Below are 22,566 nucleotides of genomic sequence, written 5' to 3' on the forward strand. Positions count from 1 at the left end.
AGACTAGATTGAGTAATAGATTTTAAACTCAAGGTGGCTTACACTAACCATTCTCCTCTAGAACACTCTCCTCCAGACCACCATTGACTTCTTCAGACACAGTCTCTTTTCAGTCTCTATATTTCTGGCTTCTTTGAGCATCTGCAACTGTGATCTATCCTTGAAAATCATGATACTTGACTTACTTTCTACTTTGTCCTGGTTTTCCTACCTTTCCAATCTCCTAAGTGTCTTCATTGACAAACCTGAGTCTTATCCCAGGAATCTATTCTCAGTCTTCTTATCTTGATTCTATGCACTCTCCCTAGATTTTAACTATCACCTCTTCCCTGGTGGCTCAGTGGTAAAGAATCTGCCTGCAGTGCAGGAGATGTGAGTTCGATCCCTGGGTTGGGAAGATCCCTGGAGAAGGAAATGGCAAGCTACCAGAGTACTCTCACCTGGGAAATCCCATGGACAGAGGAACCTAGTTGGCTATAGCCCATGGGGTCGCAAAAAGTTGGACACAAATTAGGGACTAAACAGCTGCAGCAGCATAAAATATTAAACAGATCAGCAAAGAGGACAGCATAGGGAATTATAAGCATTATCTTTTAATAAACTATAATGAAGTATAATTGCAAAAAATACTGACTCACTAAGCTATACACCTGAAACTAATGTTATAAATCAACTATACTTCAAATTTAAAAAAGCAAGTACTAGAGGTGCTAGGGGGGTATGTAGAGGATGAGAAAAAATCGTTAGAAGTATTTATATTTAATTTTCATCTAACAATTACTAATCAAGATGGACTAATATTCATGAATAGAGATTGACACTGGTGCCCTCACTTAGTCCACATGAGATGGTCAGGTGTAACAGCACATGTAGGTACACAAGAAATCCTAAGGGAATAACGGGATTTCTGTAATGTGAGTTAACAGTGAAACTCTCACTCATTCATTCATTTTCAGCAAGCTGTAACTTTTTTCTGTTCAAGTGTGTAGCACATATTCTATCAGGTTTCTGGTACAGAAATCAGAACATTTCAAATTACTATAGTCTTAGTTTATTTCAAATATTGTTTCCCACCTTTAATTTTTTGATAGTTACACAAAGTTAGAATAGTAGTATAATTTTTTAATAATTAAAAAATTAATTTCTGTATATAAATATATATATTTATTTATTGCTGAATGAGGGTGTGAAGTCACTCAGTCATGGCCGACTCTTTGCGACCCCATGGACTGTTGCCCATCAGGCTCCTCTGTCCATGGGAATATGGCTCTCTACTCTTTCTGAATTCACAAGCCTTAGCATGGACTTAAGATCCTTCATAACCTATTCCCTGGTCAACTTTTCAGTCTCTATCTACTCTATTTATACTGGCTAATTTCTGTTATGTAAACATGTCATACCTTTACTCATGTTCCCTATATGGAATATTCTTTCCCCTGCTCCACTAGGTAACTATTCAGCTCAGATAGCATGTCATCTACTCTATCTCCATAACCAAAATTGGGAATCAGTACTCCACACATCTCACAGAACTTGTCACTCTACACAGACTATAAAATCCTTGGCAGGAAGCATGTTTTATTTATCTTGTTATCCCCAGAGCTTAGCACAGTGCCTGACACAAAACAGACGCACAATAAATTAAACAGTTAAGAAAACATAGGCAAGATATAAGAAACGATCTTTAAGACTTTAAAAGTTACCGTAGATTTAGAATTATAGTTCTAGTCAGATCCATAAATTTTGAAATCTAGTACCAATAGCATTCTTAATTGGTACAATAATATAGCACGTTCAGATAACTGCTTTAAATTAACTCAGTCTAAGAAAAAAAAAAAGGAGCAGCCTAGAAGTAAACAATCAAGGCACATCCTACAATGGAATACTATACAGCTGTTTTTGTAATTTGAATCTACACAAATGGATAGATGTTAAAAATAAACCCTACCTACAGTCCCTACGTTTAGACATATCTTTATTTACAACAGTATCTTTGAAAAATACCTTTCAATTTCAAATATATTGTAGGAATATCAGCCAAAAGATTAGTGAGTAATTTATTTAGATGCTACTCTAAAAGAATTTTGAGATTTGAAATATTCACCATCTATTAGCTTTCTTATCTTACAAGTGACTAACGACTAACAAGGCAAATAAAACTTGCTTTTTAAAAATTATATATTTTGTACGGTAAAGTTTCCCCAAGACAGCTGAACATGCAAAACTAAACCATTTAATTTTCACTGGCAGTGTTTTTTGGGGTTTGTCTTCTAAATCATTTTAATCAGAAGTATACCCCTCAAAACACATCAAAAGAACAGTTGACAAAAGAAAAAATAACTAGACTTCATCAAAATAAAAAATGTGTTTCAAAGAAAGTGAAAATGCAAAAGGAATATAGCCAATATTTTATATAATAACTTTATATGGAGTATAATCTATTAAATGTCAAATCATTATGTTGTACATTTGAAACTAATATAGTATTGTAAATCAACTATATCTCAATTGCAAGAAAAAAGAAAAAATTTTAAAAGGAAGTAAAAAAGGCACGGTGCAGAAAAGGAGAAAACTTTTGCAAATCATCTTATCTGATAAGGTATAAAGAACTCCTACAGCTTAGTAACAAAAAAGGCAAACGATTTAATTTTCAAATGGGCAAAAGACTTGGACAGACATTTCTCTGAAAATATGCAAATAGCCAATAAGTACACAAAAAGATGCTCAACATCATTAGCCATCAGGGAAATGCAAATCAAAGTAACAATGTGATACTACTCAACACTTACTAAGATAGCTAGTGAAAAAGACAGATAACAAATGTTAATGAGGATGTAGAGACACTGGAATCACCACATACTGCTATCAGGAATGTAAAATGATGCATCCATTTTGGAAGATTCTGGCAGTTCCTCAAAAGATTAAACATCGAGTTGCTATTTGATTCCACTCTTGGGTATACACTCAAGAGAAATGAAAACATGAATGTGAACAGCAACATGAATCTTAAGAGCCAAAAAGTGCAAACAACTCCCACATCCATCAACAAGTGAACAGAAACACAAAATATCCATACAATGGAATCTTATTAAGTAATAAAAAGTAATGAAATACTAATAGATACTACAACATTAAGGGACTTCCCTGGTGACTCAGACTGTAAAGAATCTGCCTGCAATGCAGGTAGACACAGATTCAGTCCCTGGGTTAGGAAGATCCCCAGAGAAGGAAGTGGCTACCCGACTCCAGTATTCTTGCCTGGAGAATCCCATGGACAGAGGAGACTAGTGGACTACAGTCTGTGGGGTTGCATAGCGTCGGACACAACTGAGCGACTCACAGTTTTACTTCTTTCTGTTACAACATTATGTGAAAACATGTGAAATGAAAGAGGTCGGTCACACAAAAGGCCACATTCTGTATGATTCCATTTATATTGAAATGTCCAGAAAAGGCAAATCTACAGAGCCAGAAAGTAGGCTAGTGTTGGGCAGGGATACAAGGAGGGAGGGATGCAGAGAGGGAGGAAATGGGGAGTGGCTGCTAATGAGATTTCTTTGGCAGAGGACAAAATGTTCTAAAGTATGACTGGGGTGATGGTTGTCCACTATCACTGTAAACACACTAAATAACACTGAATTGTACATTTTAAATGAGTGAACTGTGTACTATGTGAATTGTATATCAATAAAGTTGCTATTTAAAAAAAGAATGTCCCTTTCTTGGAACACTACCCTAGTATAACACTGTCAATAATATTCCAAATAACAAAAGAGAGTTTCTTCAAACACTCTGACTTGTGATGATTTCTACATAAAAGCCAAAATCTTTTCAATATAGATATACTTTTTCCTTCTAAAATTCAATCATCAGAATTATATTACCTCTGTATGCAATATGCACAAATATTCAGCACTATGTCATTAATCGTAATAAAATAGTAATGGGTAAAGAATCCGCCTGCAATGCAGGAGACATAGGTTCAATTCCTGGGTCAGGAAGATCCTGTGGAGAAGGAAATGGCAACCCATTCCACTATTCTTGCCTGAAAAATCCGACGGACAGATGAGCCTGACAGGCTACAGTCCAAAGGGTGGCAAAGAGTCACAACTGACACGACTGACTGAGTAAGCACAATCATCCTAATATAATGACTGTCAGATAATGTTTAATTTATGAAAGAAAATTAAATAAAAAATTTGATCACTCTATTACCATTTCAAGATTCCTTCTATCTTTATACAAGTAGATCTTGCATTTATAATCATGCTGCATAAACAATTTTCACATCTATTTCACTATTTAACAACTTTGAATAAGTACATTGACAGCCTACTGAGGATTTACCCTGATACACATTTAGTAGTTGGACAAACGAGCATAAAAATCTCAAGTTACAGATTTTACACTCTAGGTCATAATACTTCTAAAAATTAACTTTTAGTTATTAATACCATTCACTTGTAAAAAAGCACCTAGAAACATCTGAAACCTGCTTTACTCTTTTAACTAATGATGATTTTAAAATGAAATCATTAAATAGGGAAAAAAAGAAACACATAGATACATACTCCAGAAAAGAAGTGAGGAAAGAACAAAAAAAGCAACAGAAAGAAAATCTAAGGTAGAAAAATTGACTCACAAGATGATTCACAAGCATTTCCTGCATATTTTGTCCAAGAAAACTCTTCTGACTAAAGTGGAAACTTGCTTGGCTGCAATACATCATTCTACTAGTATGATTAATGTCATAGTTCCAAATATTTGAGCATGTGGCATATGGACAAGAGAAACCTCATATGTGTTGATTTAAATACTGCTACATTTTGGCTCATAACTATTTAGTTAATATTGAAAAGGAATTGTAAGGTTCTATTGAGTTTCCAACTTTTGGAATTCTAGTTTTTGACGTGTAAGAACTAAATCAATTTAGGAAGCCCATCAACAATTTTAAATGACTACTTGTATGTAATACTGCAAAAAGTGAAGACAAGAACTAGTCTTCTGAAGAAAACAAAAGGAATAAGTTTCGTGGATGTTGACATAAAATTAAGTCAATATTATTAGCAAAGTACAAAGTTGGTTAATGCCAATTTTAGAGTCCCAAAGAGATCCTCTAGCTCCTGTCAAGACTCAAATAAAAGGTACATGATAAAAAAATTTCCATTTGGAAACATCTTAATTACAGATCCTTTACTTCTACTGACAAATAACATAAGAAGACAAAGCAACATAAAGATGAAATGCAATTAGGGATGTCAACAGGGCCGTAAGTTAAAACCAGAATGTACCACACTAATTTATTATATATATGTTCCTCTCAAATTTAACCAACATGTTGAAACTCTGTGGTACACAACTTCATATACACACATATAACATGTGATTATTCCTTTACCAAAAAAAGGTAAGAAAAGGAACAAATCTAATATAAATAATTTTGGTCTTTTATACCCAACATTACTGCGACTGCCTCAGTCTCTTATGAGAGACTCATCTGAAATATTAAAAAAAAAACCCTTAACTGACATACCTCAAAGTCCCAAGCCTCCAACTCCTATCATTCCCTCAATTCCAACCCATTTTGTCTTCAAGTGATTTTGCTGTTCTAACACTGTTGTTGTTGTTCAGTCACATAGTCATGTCCGACTCTTTGCTACCCCATGGACTGCAGCATGCCAAGCCTCTCTGTCCCTCACCATCTCCTGAAGTTTGCCCAAATTCATGTCCATTGCATTGGTGATGCCATCCAGCCATCTCATCCTATGATGCCCTCTTGTCCTTCTGCCCTTAATCTTTCCCAGCATCAGGGACTTTTCCAATGAGTCAGCTGTTTGCATCAAATGATCAAAATACTGGAGTTTCAGCTACAGCATCAGTCCTTCCGAGGAGTATTCAGGGGTGATGTCCCTTACAATTGACTGGTTTGATCTCCTTGCTGTCCAAGGGACTCTCAGGAGTCTTCTCCAGTACCACAGTTTGAATGAAGGTGCTCTGCCTTCTTTACGGTCCAACTCTCACAACCGTATGTGACCACTGGGAAGACTATAGCCTAGACTATACGGACCTCTGTCGGCAGAGTAATGTCTCTGCTTTTCAACACACTGTCTAGGTTTGTCATAGCTTATCTGCCAAGAAACAATCATTTTCTGATTTCATGGCTGCAGTCACCATCCGCAGTGATTTCAGAGCCCAGGACGAGGAAATCTGTCACTGCTTCCACCTTTTCCCCTTCCATTTGCCATGAAGTGATGGGGCCGGATGCTATGATCTTAGTTTTTTTAATATTTAGTTTTAAGCCGGCTGTTTCACTTTCTTCCTTTACCCTCATCAAGACGCTCTTTAGTTCCTCATGGCTTACTGCCATTAGAGTGGTATCATCCAAATATCTAAGGCTGTCGATGTTTCTCCCGCTATCTTGATTCCAGCTTGGATGAGTTCATCCAGCCGGGCATTTTTCATGATGTGCTTGGTGTACAGGTTAAACAAACAGGGTGACAGCAGACAACCCTGTCCATACAGGGTTCTAACTGTTGCTTCTTGACCCACAAATAGATTTCTCAGGAGACAGGTAAGATAGTCTGGTATTTCCACCTCTTTAAGAGCTTTTCACAGTTTATTATGATCCACACAGTCAAAGCCTTTGGCATAGTCAACGAAACAGAGGCAAATTTTTTTGGAATTCCCTAGCTTTCTCCATAATCCAGCAAACGTTGGCAATTTGATCTCTGTTTCTAACGTTATAATTATATAATTTTCCTATTCAATAAATAACATATAAGAATTCTCCACTATATATTGCTAAATTTAAGGACAATTCTTTCAGGTAGGGCAAGCTGGAGAGGCGATAATAAGAAATTCAGCTAAGAAATATTTGCCTTAGACATTCTATTGGTTAAGAGATTTCTTTAGATTAATAAATGCCTTTAAAAAATGTAAACATCTACCAGAAAGGCCAGGATTATTCTTTGTTCAAATTTACACATTAACACCCTAGTTCTGAGAAACAAGAAAAAGGGAATTTGAGAGTGCAGCATGAGATGGGTAATCCCTGTAAGCACAAAGACAGACAAAAGAAAAGGATACTATGATAAAGACTAACCTGCATATTCTAGGAGAGAGGATAGGGTACTGAACATCCATACGAAGCCCTTTGTAACGTCCAGTTCTCTTTCCTGTCTCTCACCAATACACTCATCCCCTCTTAGTTTTATAAGCATTTTGTTCATTTTATTGAGTATTTACTCTGTGCCAATCACTGAGCTAAGATCAGATGATGATAAAGAATATAACTTTTCATGAAGAGGTTATGCTGAGAGAAGAAGGTAGCAACAAATATTGTACTAAATATAACAAAAGTGCATACCAATCAAGTACTACAAGGTCATAATAGAATGAGCTGGCCTTTTGGCTGGAACCGCCACCCTCCAGCATTTTCCCAAAATGACCAACACGAAGGGAGAGAGGAGGGGTACTCGCTGTATGTTTTCTAGGCCTTTTAGGAAACATGGAGTTGCTCCTGTGGCCACATATATCATGCACATCAACAAGAAAGGTGATGTTGTAGATAACAAGGGAAGGGCACCATTCTTGACAAGGAATGCCCCATAAATGTTACGGTGGCAAAACTGGAAGAGTCTACAGTGTTACCTAGCATGCTGATGGCATCCGTGTAAACAAACAAGTTAAGGGCAAGGTTCTTGCCAAGAGAATTAATGTGCACATGGAGCACATTAAGCAGTCTAAGAGCCAAGACAGCTTCCTGAAATGTATAAAGGAAAATGATTAGAAAAAGAAGGGAGCCAAAAAGAAAAGTATTTGGGTTGAGCTGAAGCACCAGCTTGCTCCACCCAGAGATACACACTCTGTGAGAACCAGTGGGAAGGAGCCTGAACTGCTGAGCCCCTTCTCCATGAATTCATGCCACAATGGCTACAAAGAAAATAAAAGACCTGGACTGTATGTTTCCCCTGAGTAGAAGTGTTGTGTCCCTTTTCCCAAAGAAATATTTAAAGCACCTTTTAATGATGTCCAAATTCAGTGGGTGATGTCTTTATTCTTCAAATCTAACGGGTTTTCTTCCTGAAAGATGTGAGGGAATTTGTTGTGCAATATACTCCATCGATTAATAAACTGCCAGTTATTATTTATTTTAAAAAGTGAACTACCATCTGACTATGGAGTTCAAAAGGTTCGTCTTGAAAAATAATAGAAGTTTGCCAGCTAGATAAAGGCAGAGAGGGCATTCCAGGTAGGAGTCGCAGAATATGAAAAAAGATGAAGGTTAGAGCCAAACTAAGAAGGGCATACTATACTAAACTTGGGATGCTATTCTGTAGGCAATAGGCAGCTGAACACATTTAAAAGTAGGCGAGTGAAATAATCAGATTTCTTACTTAAAAGGATAACTATGCCAAAAGTGTAGACATGTTAGGAGAATGGAGAGAGAAAGAGACGTTAGGGCAGACAAGGTCATTACAATAGTCTAGGCAACAAATAAGGGTCTGAAACCAAGGTGGCAGTAATACGGATAGAGGGGGCCAGATTAGGGAATAGTTTCTGAAAAAGAAGCAATAGGACATGATCACCAATAGGAGGAAAAGGAAGTTCTAGTTTGGAAATTTAGGTAGAAAAAAAGAATATAGCAACATGAGCAGAGTGTGGGGAGGAGGATTCAGAGAGTAAGTTGTTTGAAGTCCTTTATAGATAGTAAGGTGTCAGTCCAAAGCTCAGGAAAGAGGCAGAGGCTACAGCAAGATTAGGTAATCATCTAGTCAGATGGCAAGCGCTGCAGTAACTGACTAGAACCTCCCCTTTGAGCCTGGCTTAGGTCAGTACGCCTGGTTCTCCTCAACTGCCATACCTTTGTTGTTGTTCAGTCGCTAAGTCATGTCCGACTCTTTGCGACCCCATGGACTGCAGCACGCCAGGCTTCCCTGTCCTTCACTATCTCCTGGAGTTTGTATCTTTGTTACTGCTGCCTTATCTTAAAAACAAAACAAAAAGTGCTTTCTTTACTACAGCTATCTGCAATTCTACCAACTCTTTAGATTAATTCAATTCCTTCCCTTCTTGCTTTACAAATTATTTCTTAACGACTATCAAGTCAGGATTCTGGAGTTCTGGTCTCACATTTGCTACTAGTAAGCGTTGTTGAATAAGCCTCTCAACCTTTCTTGATTTCAGGTATAAAAAAGGTATGGGGGAAAAAAGGTATCAGATTAGTTGATACCTTAGGTTTCTCCACTTGTAATACTCTACAACTTGCCTCCTGACCTCAGGAAGAACTCTGTTATTACGTTAATTGTAACACTCATATGATAGGGGTTTTCTGTTACATGTTATTACAAAGATTCTTAGTACTAATTTATTTCATATTTCTTATGGATCTTATCTCACAGGAGGGGGCAAGAAGAGGGTGGTACAAATTTAGAGAGTAGCACTGACATATGTACACTACTCAGACAGCTAGTGGGAAGCTGCTGAACAGCACAGGGAGCTCAGCTCAGCGCTCTGTGATGACCTGGAGGGAGTGGGAGGGAGGTTCAAGAGGGAGGGAGTCTATGTATACTTATAGATGATTCATGCTATTGTATAGCAGAAACTAACACAACATTGTAAAGCAAGTATACTTCAATTAAAAAAACCTCCTTTGTGGTGTACATCATGTCATAAATTCCTTTCACATTTCCTATATTACATAAACCATATCCACATCCATAGTATTTGGAGGGAGTGAGAGAATCTTATTAACAGCAGACTGCAAATCTTTATATATCATATATACTTATTCCTGTATAAGAGTAGGGAACAATTAGAGGAGTTGAGGATGGAAAGGCATAAAATCATGACAATCACCATTGTCTCAAAGGGAATATTACAGAAGGGGTAAATAAGCTCAAGGTAGGTGGGAAGAGAAAAGAAAAGCACAGATAGATATTACCTAATAGCAAAGGAAAAAAATGTTCAGTCTGATTTTAAGAGCACGTAACAGTGAGTTGGACCTTTTCTATTATCACAGAGAAAACATATAAGGTTACTATAACAGAAAAATTTCAAGACTATTTGTAGATTTCCCCCATTATCACACCTCTGAAGTACAGTCAATTTCAAAGAAAATTACCATGTGTTCTTGGTCAAATTTAGACATTAAACACTGCTATTTAGACATACAAGATAAACATAATTTCTAAAGCAAAGACAAAAACCAACAGCAAAAGATCTCTGTGACTTCTTGATTCTTACCTGTTCACTCTCCTAGGACACTTGTCTGGTTTAATATCTACCTCATAGAGGTAGACATCAATCTTTGGAATTTCAACTTGAAAACAGTTAGCCAGCAATTTAATGGGTTTGCCCATGGTGCCATAGCCAGGTCTTCTGGGCACCATGAGTAGGGGCTGGGCCCCAACGGGTCCTGCCAGGGAAGGGGAAAAAAAGAGAGACAGAAACACTGTTACAAGCTGCGTTTGATAATCCTGTCAACCAGGGTAGGTTAGAATTTTAAGTACGGCTGATAATGACTAAAGCCTAGTGCTGAAAAATGATGTCAATTCTAAGACCCCTTTCTTTCACTCCAATTTACTTTCTTCATTAAAACATACAGAGAAAAAAACGGGGTACCTCTGAAAAATTGTTTTGGAACGGGTGGAAAAAACAATCCCAAAAACCCAGGTGAGCATAAGCAAACCACAAATCCACAAACCACTCGTATCCAAAGAGTGTGTGACCAACAGCAGAATAATCTTATAGAAGGGTAAGAGCAAATGAACAAAATAAACAAACAAACAAACAAAAGATCAACAAAGCACAAAATCAATTACTTGAAAAGATAAATAAAGTGATAAATTCCAGACAACACAAACTTTTATAACATGAGAAAAAAGGTTGAAGTAACCAATATAAATGGAAAAAATGTATTACCACAAATACCAAAGACATTACAAACACTTAATAAATTTGAAAGTTTGATGAATTAGACAAAGTCTTAGAAAAATACAGCTTACTGGTACACAAAAGCAGATAAAATTTGAAAAACTGTTGATAAAATATAAAACGGTACAGCTGCTTTGGAAAACAGTAGAGTGGTTCCTCAAAACATTAAAAGCAGAATTATCATATGATACAATAGATCTATTATCTACCCCTGGGTATAACCCAAAAAAACCTGAAAGTGGGCTATTGATAATTATATACCTATGCTCATAGCAGTACTATTCACAATAAACAAAGTAAGTGTGTGTTAATTGCTCAGTCATGTCCGACTCTTTGCAGCCCCATGGACTGTAGCCTGCGAAGCTCCTCTGTCCATGGGATTCACCAGACAAGAATACTGGAGTTACCATTTCTTACTCCAAAGGATCTTCTTGGCTCAGGGATTGAACTGGCCTCTGTTGAACTGGCAGACAGGTTCTTTACCACTAGAGCCACCAGGGAAGCCCCTAACCACTTGCTCTTTGTTACACAGTAATAGCCCTTAAGGAGAAGAAAATGGCACCCCACTCCAGTACTCTTGCCTGGAAAATCCCATGGACGGAGGGAGCCTGGTGGGCTGTAGTCCATGGGATCGCTAAGAGTCGGACACAACTGAGCGGCTTCACTTTCACTTTTCACTTTCATGCATTGGAGAAGGAATTGGCAACCCACTCCAGTGTTCTTGCCTGGAGAATCCCAGGGACAGGGGATCCTGGTGGGCTGCTGTCTCTGGGGTCGCACAGAGTCGGACACGACTGAATCGACTAAGCAGCAACAATAGCCCTTAAATTCTATTTCCTGATCTATAAAACGGAAATAATACCTAATCTGCCTTTTTCATGAATCTTGTCAGGATCAAATCAGAACATAAACAGATAAAATTTACCAAGCTCTTACTACATCTTATAACAATTATTTTTATTTTTTAAACATTACTGAAGTATAGTTGATTTACAATGTTGTGTTTAATTTCTGCTTTACAGCAAGGTGAGTCAGTTATATATCCGTTTTCATATTCTTTTCCATTTTGGTTTATCACAGGACACTGAAAATAGTTCCTTGAGCTATACAGTAGGACCTTGTTGTTTATCCATCCTACATATAATAGTTGCCATCTGCTACCAAACTCCAGTCCTTCCCGCCGCCAACCTGCTTCTTCCTTGGCAACCACAAGTCTGTTCTCTATGTCTGTGAGTCTGTTTCTGTTTTCTAGACATGTTCATTTGTGTTGTATTTTAGAGTCCACATATAAGTGATATCACATGGCATTTGTCTCTTTAAAAAAAAAAAATTTATTTGGCTGTGCCAGGTCTTCACTGTAGCATGCAGGATTCTTGTAGTTGAGGTATGTGAACTCTCAGTTGCAGCATGTGGGATCCAGTTCCCTAACCAGGGATTAAACCCAAGCGATCTGCATTGGGAGAATGGAGTCTTAGCCGCTGCTGGATCACCAGGGAAGTCCCTATCTTTTTCTGACTTACTTTGCTTAATATGATAATCTCTAGGTCCATCCATATTGCTGCAAATGGCATTATTTTACTCTTTTTAATGGCTGCATAATAACATAATATTATGTTACATATATGTAACATATCTTCTTTATCTATATATATTTATATACACATAATGGTTGAGTAATATTCCATGTATGAAGAAGTGAAGTAGAGTGGAGTGAAAGTCACTCAGTCGTGTCCGACCCTTTGTGACCCCATGGGCTATACAGTCCATGGAATTCTCCAGGCCAGAATACTGGAGTGGGTAGCCTTTCCCTTCTCCAGGGGAATCTTCCCAACCCAGGGATGGAACCCAGGTCTCCCGTACTGCAGGTGGATTCTTTACCAGCTGACCACCAGGGAAGCCCATATATGTAACTCACGTCTTCTTTATCCATTCAACTGCTGTTGGACATTTGGGTTGTTTCTATGCCTTGGATATTGTAAATAGTGCCGCTATGAATTAGGGGTTCATGTATCTTTTTGAATTATAGTTTTGTATGGGTACTCGCCCAGGACTGGGATTGCTAGATTATATGATAACTCTATTTTTAGTTTTTTGAGGAACCTCCATACTGTTTTCCATAGTGTCGGCAACAATTTACATTCCCACCAACGCTGTAGGGGGTTCCTTTTTCTCCACACCCTCTCCAACAATGTGTAGGATGGCCATTTTGATGATGGTCATTCTGACTGGCCTGAGGTGATACCTCATTACAGTTCTCACTTGCAATTTTAATTAGTGATGTGGAGCATGTTTTCCTCTGTATGTCTTCTTTGGAAAAATGTCTATTTAGGTACTCTGTTTTTTTGAGTGGGTTTTTGTTTGTTTGTTTTTTTTTATGGTTATGCAATTGTAGGAGCTGTTTGTATTTTTGGAAATTAAGCCCCTGTTGGTTGAATCATTTGCAAATATTTTCTTCCAGTCCGTAGGATGTCTTTTTGTTTTAGTAGCAGAACTGGGATTGGAACTCACTCTGCTGTGCTATTTTGTTTCATTGATGTATCTATCCTTTTGTCAATAACATATACTGTCTTGATTACGATATTTTATAGTAAGCTTTGAAATCAGGTACTGTCAATCAGTTCTATGACTTTAATCTCCTTTAATATCATGTAGCTCTTCTGGGTATTTTTGTCTTTCCATATAAACTTCACAATCAGTTTCTCAATGTCCATAAAATAACTTGCTGAGATTTTGTTTAGAATTGTGCTAAATACATAAATCAAGTTGAGAAGAACTAAGATTTTTATGATAATGAGTCTTCCTACCCATGTATAATAGAATATCTCTATTTAGATTTTCTTTTGGAGAAGGAAATGGCAACCCATTCCAGTATTCTTGCCTGGGAAATCCCATGGACAGAAGAGCCTTGCAGGCTATATAGTCCATGGGGTCACAAGAGTCGGGTACAACTTAGAGACTACACCACCAAACCACAGATTTTCTTTGTTTTTTTAATCAAAGTTTCACAGTTTCCTTCACATACATCTTATACATATTTTGTTAGATTCATACCTAAGTTTTTTGGGGTTTTTTTTGGTGCTAATATGTAAGACTACAATAATAGAAATAGAAATGTTCAGTTCAGTCAGTTCAGTTGCTCAGTCATGTCCGACTCTGCGACCCCATGAATTGCAGCACACCAGGCCTCCCTGTCTATCACCAACTCCCGGAGTTCACTCAAAACTCACGTCTATCAAGTCGGTGATGCCATCCAGCCATTTCATCCTCTGTCGTCCCCTTCTCCTCCTGCCCCCAATCCCTCCCAGCATCAGAGTCTTTTCCAATGAGTCAACTCTTCGCATGAGGTGGCCAAAGTATTGGAGTTTCAGCTTCAGCATCAGTCCTTCCAAAGAACACCCAGGACTGATCTCCTTTAGAATGGATTGGTTGGATCTCCTTGCAGTCCAAGCGACTCTCAAGAATCTTCTCCAACACCATAGTTCAAAAGCATCAATTCTTCGGCACTCAGCTTGCTTCACAATCCAACTCTCACATCCATACATGACCACAGGAAAAACCATAGCCTTGACTAGACGGACCTCTGTTGGCAAAGTAATGTCTCTGCTTTTCAATATGCCATCTACGTTGGTCATAACTTTTCTTTCAAGGAGTAAGTGTCTTTTAATTTCATGGCTGCAATCACCATCTGCAGTGATTTTGGAGCCCCCAAAAATAAAGTCTGACACTGTTTCCACTGTTTCCCCATCTGTTTCCCATGAAGTGATGGGACCGGATGCCATGATCTTTGTTTTCTGAATGTTGAGCTTTAAGCCAACTTTTTCCACTCTCCTCTTTCACTTTCATCAAGAGGCTTTTGAGTTTTTCTTCACTTTCTGCCATAAGGGTGGTGTCATCTGCATATCTGAGGTGATTGATATTTCTCCCGGCAATCTTGATTCCAGCTTGTGCTTCTTCCAGCCCAGCGTTTCTCATGATGTACTCTGCATAGAAGTTAAATAAGCAGGGTGATAATATACAGCCTTGACATACTCCTTTTCCTATTTGGAACCAGTCTGTTGTTCCATGTCCAGTTCTAACTGTTGCTTCCTGACCTGCATATAGGTTTCTCAAGAGGCAGGTCAGGTGGTCTGGTATTCCCATTTCTTGAAGAATTTTCCACAGTTTATTGTGATCCACACAGTCAAAGGCTTTGCCATAGTCAATAAAGCAGAAATAGATGTTTTTCTGGAACTCTCTTGCTTTTTCGATGATCCAGCAGATGTTGGCAGTTTGATCTCTGATTCCTCTGCCTTTTCTAAAACCAGCTTGAACATCTGGAAGTTCACGGTTCACATATTGCTGAAGCCTGGCTTGCAGAATTTTTAGCATTACTTTAGTGTGGTTTTTATTAAAAAACAGAAAAATAGATCTGAGGAACAGAACTGATAGCCCCAAAATTGAACCACACAGTCAACTCATGTTTGACAGAGGAGCAAAGGCAATTCAATGGAAAAAGGACATTTTAAAAATATGGTGCTGTTAAACAAATGGATATCCACGTGTTAAAGAAAAAAAAGAAGAAAAGAATCTGGACACAGATCTAATACTTTTTTCAAAAACTAACTCAGGGTATTCCCTGGTGGTCCGGTAGTTAGGACTCTACACTATCACTGCTGAGGGCCCAGGTTCAATCCCTGGTCAGGGAACTAAGATCCCACTAGACACACAGTATGGTCAAAAACCCCAAACAAAACAAACTCAAATGGCTCGTGAACCTCAACGTAAAATGCAGAGCTACTCAACTCCTAGTTCAAAACATAAGTGACCTTGATGATGATTTTTAAACATTTTTTTATTTTTAATTGGAGGATAATTGCTTTACAATGTTGTGTTGATCTCTGGCATACAACGATGTGAATATATATGTATACTTATATATATATATGTCCCCTCCCACTTGAACTTCCCTCCCACACCCTATCCCATCCCAGCCCTCTAGGCTGTCATGGAGCACGGCATTGAGCTCCCTGTGTGATACAGCAGCTTCCCATTAGCTGTCTATTTTACATATGGTAATGTATACTTAAAAAGACACATGTACCCCAGTGTTCATTGGTGATGACTTCTTAGGAGAAACACATAGATACCAAAAGCACAACATATTAAATAAAAAATTGATGTTTTCATTAAAAATAAAAACCTGTTCTACAAGAGAATGAATATACAAGCATAAACTGAGAAAATACATTCGCAAAACACATATTTGATAAGGGGTTAATACTTAAAATACATAAAGAACTCATAAAACTCAACAGGGAAAAAAAAATCCAATTAAAAAAATGGGCAGAGGCTCTGCACAGATATTTTCCCAAAGAAGACATGCAGATGGACTACAGGCACATGAAAAGACACTCAACATCATTAATCACCAGGAAAATACAAGTCAAAACCACAATAAGACATCACTTCACATCTTAGAATGGCTATTATCAAAACACAAGAAATAACAAGTGTTGGCAAGAATGTGGAGAAAGGAAACCCTTGTGCACTATCGGTAGGAATGTAAACTGGTACATGTACCATGAAAAACAGAATGAAGATTCCTTTAAAAATTAAAACTAGAAGAACCACCAGCAATTCCACTACTGGATATTTATCTAAAGAAAAGGAAAACAGCAACCTAAAAAGACATATCCACTCTCACGTTCACCGCAGTATTACGTACAACAGTCAAGATATGGAAACAACCTAGGTGTCCATTGGATGAATGGATGAACAAAATGTGCTCTATATACAAAATGGAAAATTATTTAGTCATAAAAAGGGAAATCTTGCCATCTGAAACATGGATGGACCTTGAAAACATTATGCTAAGTGAAACAAATCAGACAAAGACAAAGCCACATGACCTCATCTGTGTGTGGAATGTAAGAGACAGAGAGAGAAAAAAAAACAAAACCCAACCTCATAGATAACAGAGAAGAGACTGGTGGTTGCCAGAGGTGCACACATGCTCAGTTGTGTCCGACTCTTTGTGACCCCATAGACCACAGCCTGTCAGGCTTCTCTATCCATGGAATTTTCAAGGTAGGAATACCAGAGTGGGTTGCCATTCCCTTCTCCAGGGGATCTTCCTGTCCAAGAAATCAAACCCAAGTCTCTTGCCTCTCACACACTGACAGGCAGATTCTTTATCACCATGTGTGTGCTCAGTCGCTCAGTTGCATCTGACTCTTTGCAGTCCCATCGACTGTAGCCTGCCACTCCTCTGTCCATGGAATTTTCCAGGCAAGAATACTGGAGTGGTTGCCATTTCCTACTTCAGGGGATCTTTCCAACACAGGGATCGAATCTGAGTCTCTTGCCTCTCATGCACTAGTAGGCAGACTCCTCACCACTAGCACCACCTGAGAAGCCCTCTTTAGCATTATGGGAGTAGGCAAAATGAGTGAAGGGGATCACAAGTACAAACTTTCAGTTACAAAATAAGTAAGTCTTAGGGATGTAATGTGGAGAAGGCAATGGTACCCCACTCCAGTACTCTTGCCTGGAAAATCCCATGGATGGAGGAGTCTGGTAGGCTGCAGTCCATGGGGTCGATAAGAGTGGGACATGACTGAGCGACTTCACTTTCACTTTTCACTTTCATGCATTGGAGAAGGAAATGGCAACCCACTCCAGGGTTCTTGCCTAGAGAGTCCCAGGGACGGGGGAGCCTGGTAGGCTGCCGTCTACAGGGTCGCAGAGTCGGACACGACTGAAGTGACTTAGCAGCAGTAGCAGCAGCAGGGATGTAATGTACAACATGATGACTATAGTTTATAATACTGTACTGCATACTTGAAAGTAGAAAAAAAAGTAGACCTTAAACATTCTCATCACAAAAAATTTCTAACTAAGTTATGTTGACAGATGTTATTACCTCCTTGTTGTGGAGGTAATATTTACAAATACTGAATCATGTTGTACATCTGAAACTAACATATATCAATTATATTTCAATTTAAGGAAAGAATGCAGTAAAATGATAATTTTTAAAAAGCTCGTCCATTTGTCATGTACTACTCACAAAACAACTGTTTATAACCAACCATATTAATTATCGTGATCAGGAAAGATGTTCCTAAGCATTTTACATCCTAACATGACACTCTGATCGATGTACAGTGTGTTAATGTACTTAAGTTAGTTGTTATTGTTCAGTTGCTAAGTTGTGTCCAACTCTTTGAGACCCCATGGATTACAACACACCAGCTCCTCTGTTGGCCACTATCTCCTGGAGTTTGCTCAAACTCATGTCCATTGAGTTAGTAATGCTATCTGACCATCTCATCCTCTGTCACCCTCTTCTCCTTTTGCCTTCAGTCCTTCCCAGCATCAATTTCTCATTTGGGGAAATCAGTTGAGGTTAGGCCAATATCTAACACATTATACTTTCTCCCATTTAACATAATGGCAAATAGTCTCCCAACTAGTGGTTGTGATGCAGAATGTCTGATTTTCAGCAACCTATTCTTAATTATTCCATGCTTTTAATAAGACATTTTGTTCTATTTCATTCAGATGTTTTAGTTTTCTTTAGTGGGAGTTCTGAGCCTAATAAAGTAGCCTGCCTACTCTATACAGAGAAAATTCTATAGCTATTTAACACCTGTATTTTCATATAAACTGAGTGATCTGAGGACAGAGTTTGTGAGTGAGTGATATTTCTATCCCTAATACTTACGAGTGCCTCATATTAAGCCCCTTTTCCTGGTTCCACAATTTCAGACCAATCTTCTAATTATTGTCTGGATGCCCATATAGACCACTGGAGGGAGAGAAGTTTGCTGCCTCATGACTAGTCAATATGAATCTGCTTGATGCTCTGGAAATAGTATTTTTCTTTGCAAATGATTAACATTATGATTTATATATCAGTTTCCTGTGAACTCTGGTTAGCATCAGTCAGTTCCTCATGGTGATGATGGTTTCTGGATGCCTGGCAAGACAAAGGGTCAGGATCTACAAAGTTCGGCACCAGACTTTGGACCACAGTGACCCTCTGTCAATGCTGTTGTTGTTTAGTCTCTAAGTTGTGTTTGACTCTTTGTGATTCCATGGATTTGTAGCCCACCATGTTCCTCTGCCCATGGGATTTCCCAGGCAAGAATACTGGAATGGGTTGCCATTTCCTTCTCCAGGGATCTTTCTGACCCAGGGATCAAACCTGTGTCTCCTGCTTGAAACCCGATCCTCTGTCATATGACTTTGTAAATCTGTTTCAGTAATCTGAATTTTCAAGTTTCACAGTAGCAAACACACTGTATGCTGCTGCTGCTGCTGCTGCTGCTGCGTTGTTTCAGTCGTGTCCGACTCTGTGTGACCCCATAGACGGCAGCCCGCCAGGCTCCCCGTCCCTGGGATTCTCCAGGCAAGAACACTGGAGTGGGTTGCCATTTCCTTCTCCAATGCATGAAAGGAAAAAGTGAAAGTGAAGTCGCTCAGTCGTGTCCGACTCTTCGCGACCCCATGGACTGCAGCCTACCAGGCTCCTGTATATAAAATGTTATATTCTGTTCCCATTTAATGTAGCATCATGAGCATATCTTCATATGTTATTGTGTAGTAGCTAAGTTGTATCTGACTGTTTTGTGACCCCATGGACTACAGCCTGCCAGACTCCTCTGCCCTCAGGATTTCCCAGGCAAGGATACTGGAGTGGGGTACCATTTCCTTCTACAGGGGATCCTCCTGACACAGGGACTGACCCTGTGTCTCTTACACTGGCAGGTGGATTCTTTACCACTGAGCCATCAGGGAAGCCCAAGGTCTTAATAACCATAATTTTAACAGCTATTTAATGACCCATTAAGTTGATGAACTACAACTGACCAAGCTTCACTCCAGGATATTTAGCTTGCTTCCAATTTTTCACTATTATAAACAATGAAACAAGCAACTGTAGTGGATATTCACAGGACTGTATGCCAAGCACAACACCATCATTTTCCTCTACCTCATGGCTACTCTCTTGAATACTGTACACTTTCCCAAGTACTAAAGAATACCTGTAGTTGATATGTTCTTACATGAACTCGTGCCACAATTGACTGGTCCAGGGACAGACACCAGAACCTAGAAAAACTAATAAGTAGTCCTTCCCTTGGGACTTTTTTTTAACTTGGGACCTAAACAACCATCAGGCATTTCCTCTTCAGGGACTAAGGCTGTGAGATATAACAGCCATTGGAGATCAAATGTTCTGACGTGTAGAAAAAGCCAATCAACAGTAGGATAAAATGGAAACTACATATAGTAGAGCTACATGTACAGTGAAGTCAAAATAAGAGATGGAGTAGTAGTCTGATACCATAAGTTTCCAGTTCCAACTGCTCCAGATGTGAGCTCAGCTGCAAATCTGTTCTTCCTACTGCCACTCAACCTTCCTTAGATTGCATGAGTCAATAAACCCCTTTTGCTTTAATTAGTTTCAGTTTGATTTCTGTTATTTGCATGGATAAGCCTGGAGGGCAGTAGGCTAAACTCTTAACATATAAAGAGAGTAATATATTAAATTACTTCAATTGAAGTATGGTCTCAGATCTGAGTTCAAATTTCAGATCTAATGATCAGGGAAAAGGCACAACTCTGACTCACTTGCCTATTAATTTTCTAAATGATATTTACAGCATACAACATGATAGTTTGATAGACCTGTGCACTGTGAACAGATTCTTCCTACCAAGTTAATTAACACATCCATCACCTCACATATTCACCTTTTTGCAAGGAGGGGAGGATTTAAAACACTGAAGTTCTACACTCTTAGCAAATTTCAATTACACAACACAGTATAATGAATTCTAGTCACTATGGTATACATTAATCTGCAGCTCTTACTCACAGTATAATCTTATTCATCTTAAAGTATGTACACTTGTACCAACCTTTCTCTATTTCCCTCATCCCCTGACAACCATTTTTCTACTTTTTTTTTTAAAGACTCCACATGTGAGTGATACCAAGCAGTATCTGTCTTTGTCTTATTATACTTAGCTCATTGACAGCTAGGCTCATCCATGGTCAGAAGTAACAGGATTTCCTTCTTTTTCAAAGGTTGAACAATATTCCACTGTGTGTGTGTGTACACACATACCACATTTTGTTTCAATTCATCCACTGATGGACATTTAAGATAGTTTCCATACCTTGGCTACTGTGAATGCTGCAATGAACAGTCAAGTACAGATATTGGTTCAAGGTAATGGTTTCATTTCCTTCGGATATATACTCAGAAGTGGGACTGCTGGGACACATGGCAGCTCTATTCTTTGTTTCTTAAAATTGGAATATAGTTGATTAGCAATGTTCTAGAGGAAATGGCAACCCACTCCAGTGTTCTTGCCTGGAGAATCCCAGGGATGGCGTAGCCTGGTGGGCTGCCATCTATGGGGTCACACAGAGTCGGACACTACTGAAGTGACTTAGCAACAGCAGCAGCAGCAATGTTCTGTTAGTTTCAGATGCACAGTAAAGTGATTCAGTTATACATATACATCCATCTATTACTTCTTAAATTCTTTCCCCATTTAGAATATTACAGAGTTTCCTGTGCTATACAGTAGGTCCTTGTTGGCTATTTTAAAAATAGTGGCGTGTACGTGTCAATCCCAAACTCCGAATTTATCCCTCCCCCTACTCTTCCCCAGCTGGTAAAGGAGCATATGGTAGCTCTAGTTTAAATTTCTTGAGGAACCTCCACACAGTTTTCCACAGTGGCTGTACCAGTTTATGTTATCATCGACAGTGTATAAGGGTTCTCTTTTCTCCACACTCACACTGGCATTTATCATCTTGTCTTTTTGATAAAATGTCATCCCAACAGGTATGAGGTTATATCTCATTGTGGTTGTGATTTGCATTTCTATGATAACTGGTAATGCTGAGCACCTTTTATGTACTGGTTGGTCATTTGCACGTCTTCTTTGGAAAAATGTCTATTCCAAGTCCTTTGCCCATTTTTCAATCAAGTTATTTTCTGCTGTTGAGTTGTAAGAGCTTCTTGTATATACTGGATATTAACCCTTCATCAGATACGTGGTTTGCAAATATTTTCTCTCATTCTATAAAGTTTCCTTTTGTTAATGATTTTCTTTGCTAACAGAGACTTATTTTGATATAGTCTTACCCACTTATTCTTGCTTTTGTTGCCTTAACTTGCTTTTTGGTATTAAGCTAAAAAAAAATCACTGTCAAGACCAATGTCAAGAAGCTTAGGTGCTATGGAGTAAAACTTCTAGTCTTATGGTTTCAGGTATTCTGTTAGTCTTTGATCCATTTTAATGTTTATATATGGTATAAGCTAGGGTCTAGTTTCATTCTTTTGCATATGGCTATCCAGTTTTCCCAACACCATTTGTTGTACAGACTATCCTTTCCCCGCTGTGTACTTTTTGCTCCTTTGTCAAAAACTGAGTAGATATGCATGGGTTTATTTTTAGGCTCACATTGATCTATATGCCTATTTTTATGCCAATACCACACTATTATGATATTGCTTTGTAATATAGTTTGAAATCACGAAGTGTGATGCCTCCAGCTTTGCTCATCTTTCTCAAGATTGTTTTAGCTATTGGGGGTCTTCTGCGGTATTGCTTTTTCTATTTCTGT

At 38.4% G+C, this 22,566-nt stretch overlaps 1 protein-coding gene and 1 pseudogene across 6 annotated transcripts in view; one reads left to right on the forward strand and one right to left on the reverse strand.

Moving 5' to 3' along the window:
* Window positions 1-22,566, reverse strand: part of AGO3 (argonaute RISC catalytic component 3) — a 132,508-nt gene that overhangs the window by 92,919 nt on the left and 17,023 nt on the right. For 3 of the 6 annotated variants that reach the window (XM_061412524.1, XM_061412523.1, XM_061412525.1), the window contains exon 2: window positions 10,246-10,417. In XM_061412524.1, coding sequence (XP_061268508.1) covers window positions 10,246-10,417 — 172 coding nt within the window. Of the gene's footprint in view, window positions 1-8,863; window positions 8,987-10,245; window positions 10,418-22,566 lie in introns of those variants that run through there. The other 3 variants (XM_061412529.1, XM_061412528.1, XM_061412527.1) reach the window with 2 other exon arrangements.
* LOC133245056 (large ribosomal subunit protein eL21-like) lies at window positions 7,200-7,978 on the forward strand (annotated as a pseudogene).

This window comes from Bos javanicus, chromosome 3 (assembly GCF_032452875.1).
Source record: "Bos javanicus breed banteng chromosome 3, ARS-OSU_banteng_1.0, whole genome shotgun sequence".
Lineage (NCBI taxonomy): Eukaryota > Metazoa > Chordata > Mammalia > Artiodactyla > Bovidae > Bos > Bos javanicus.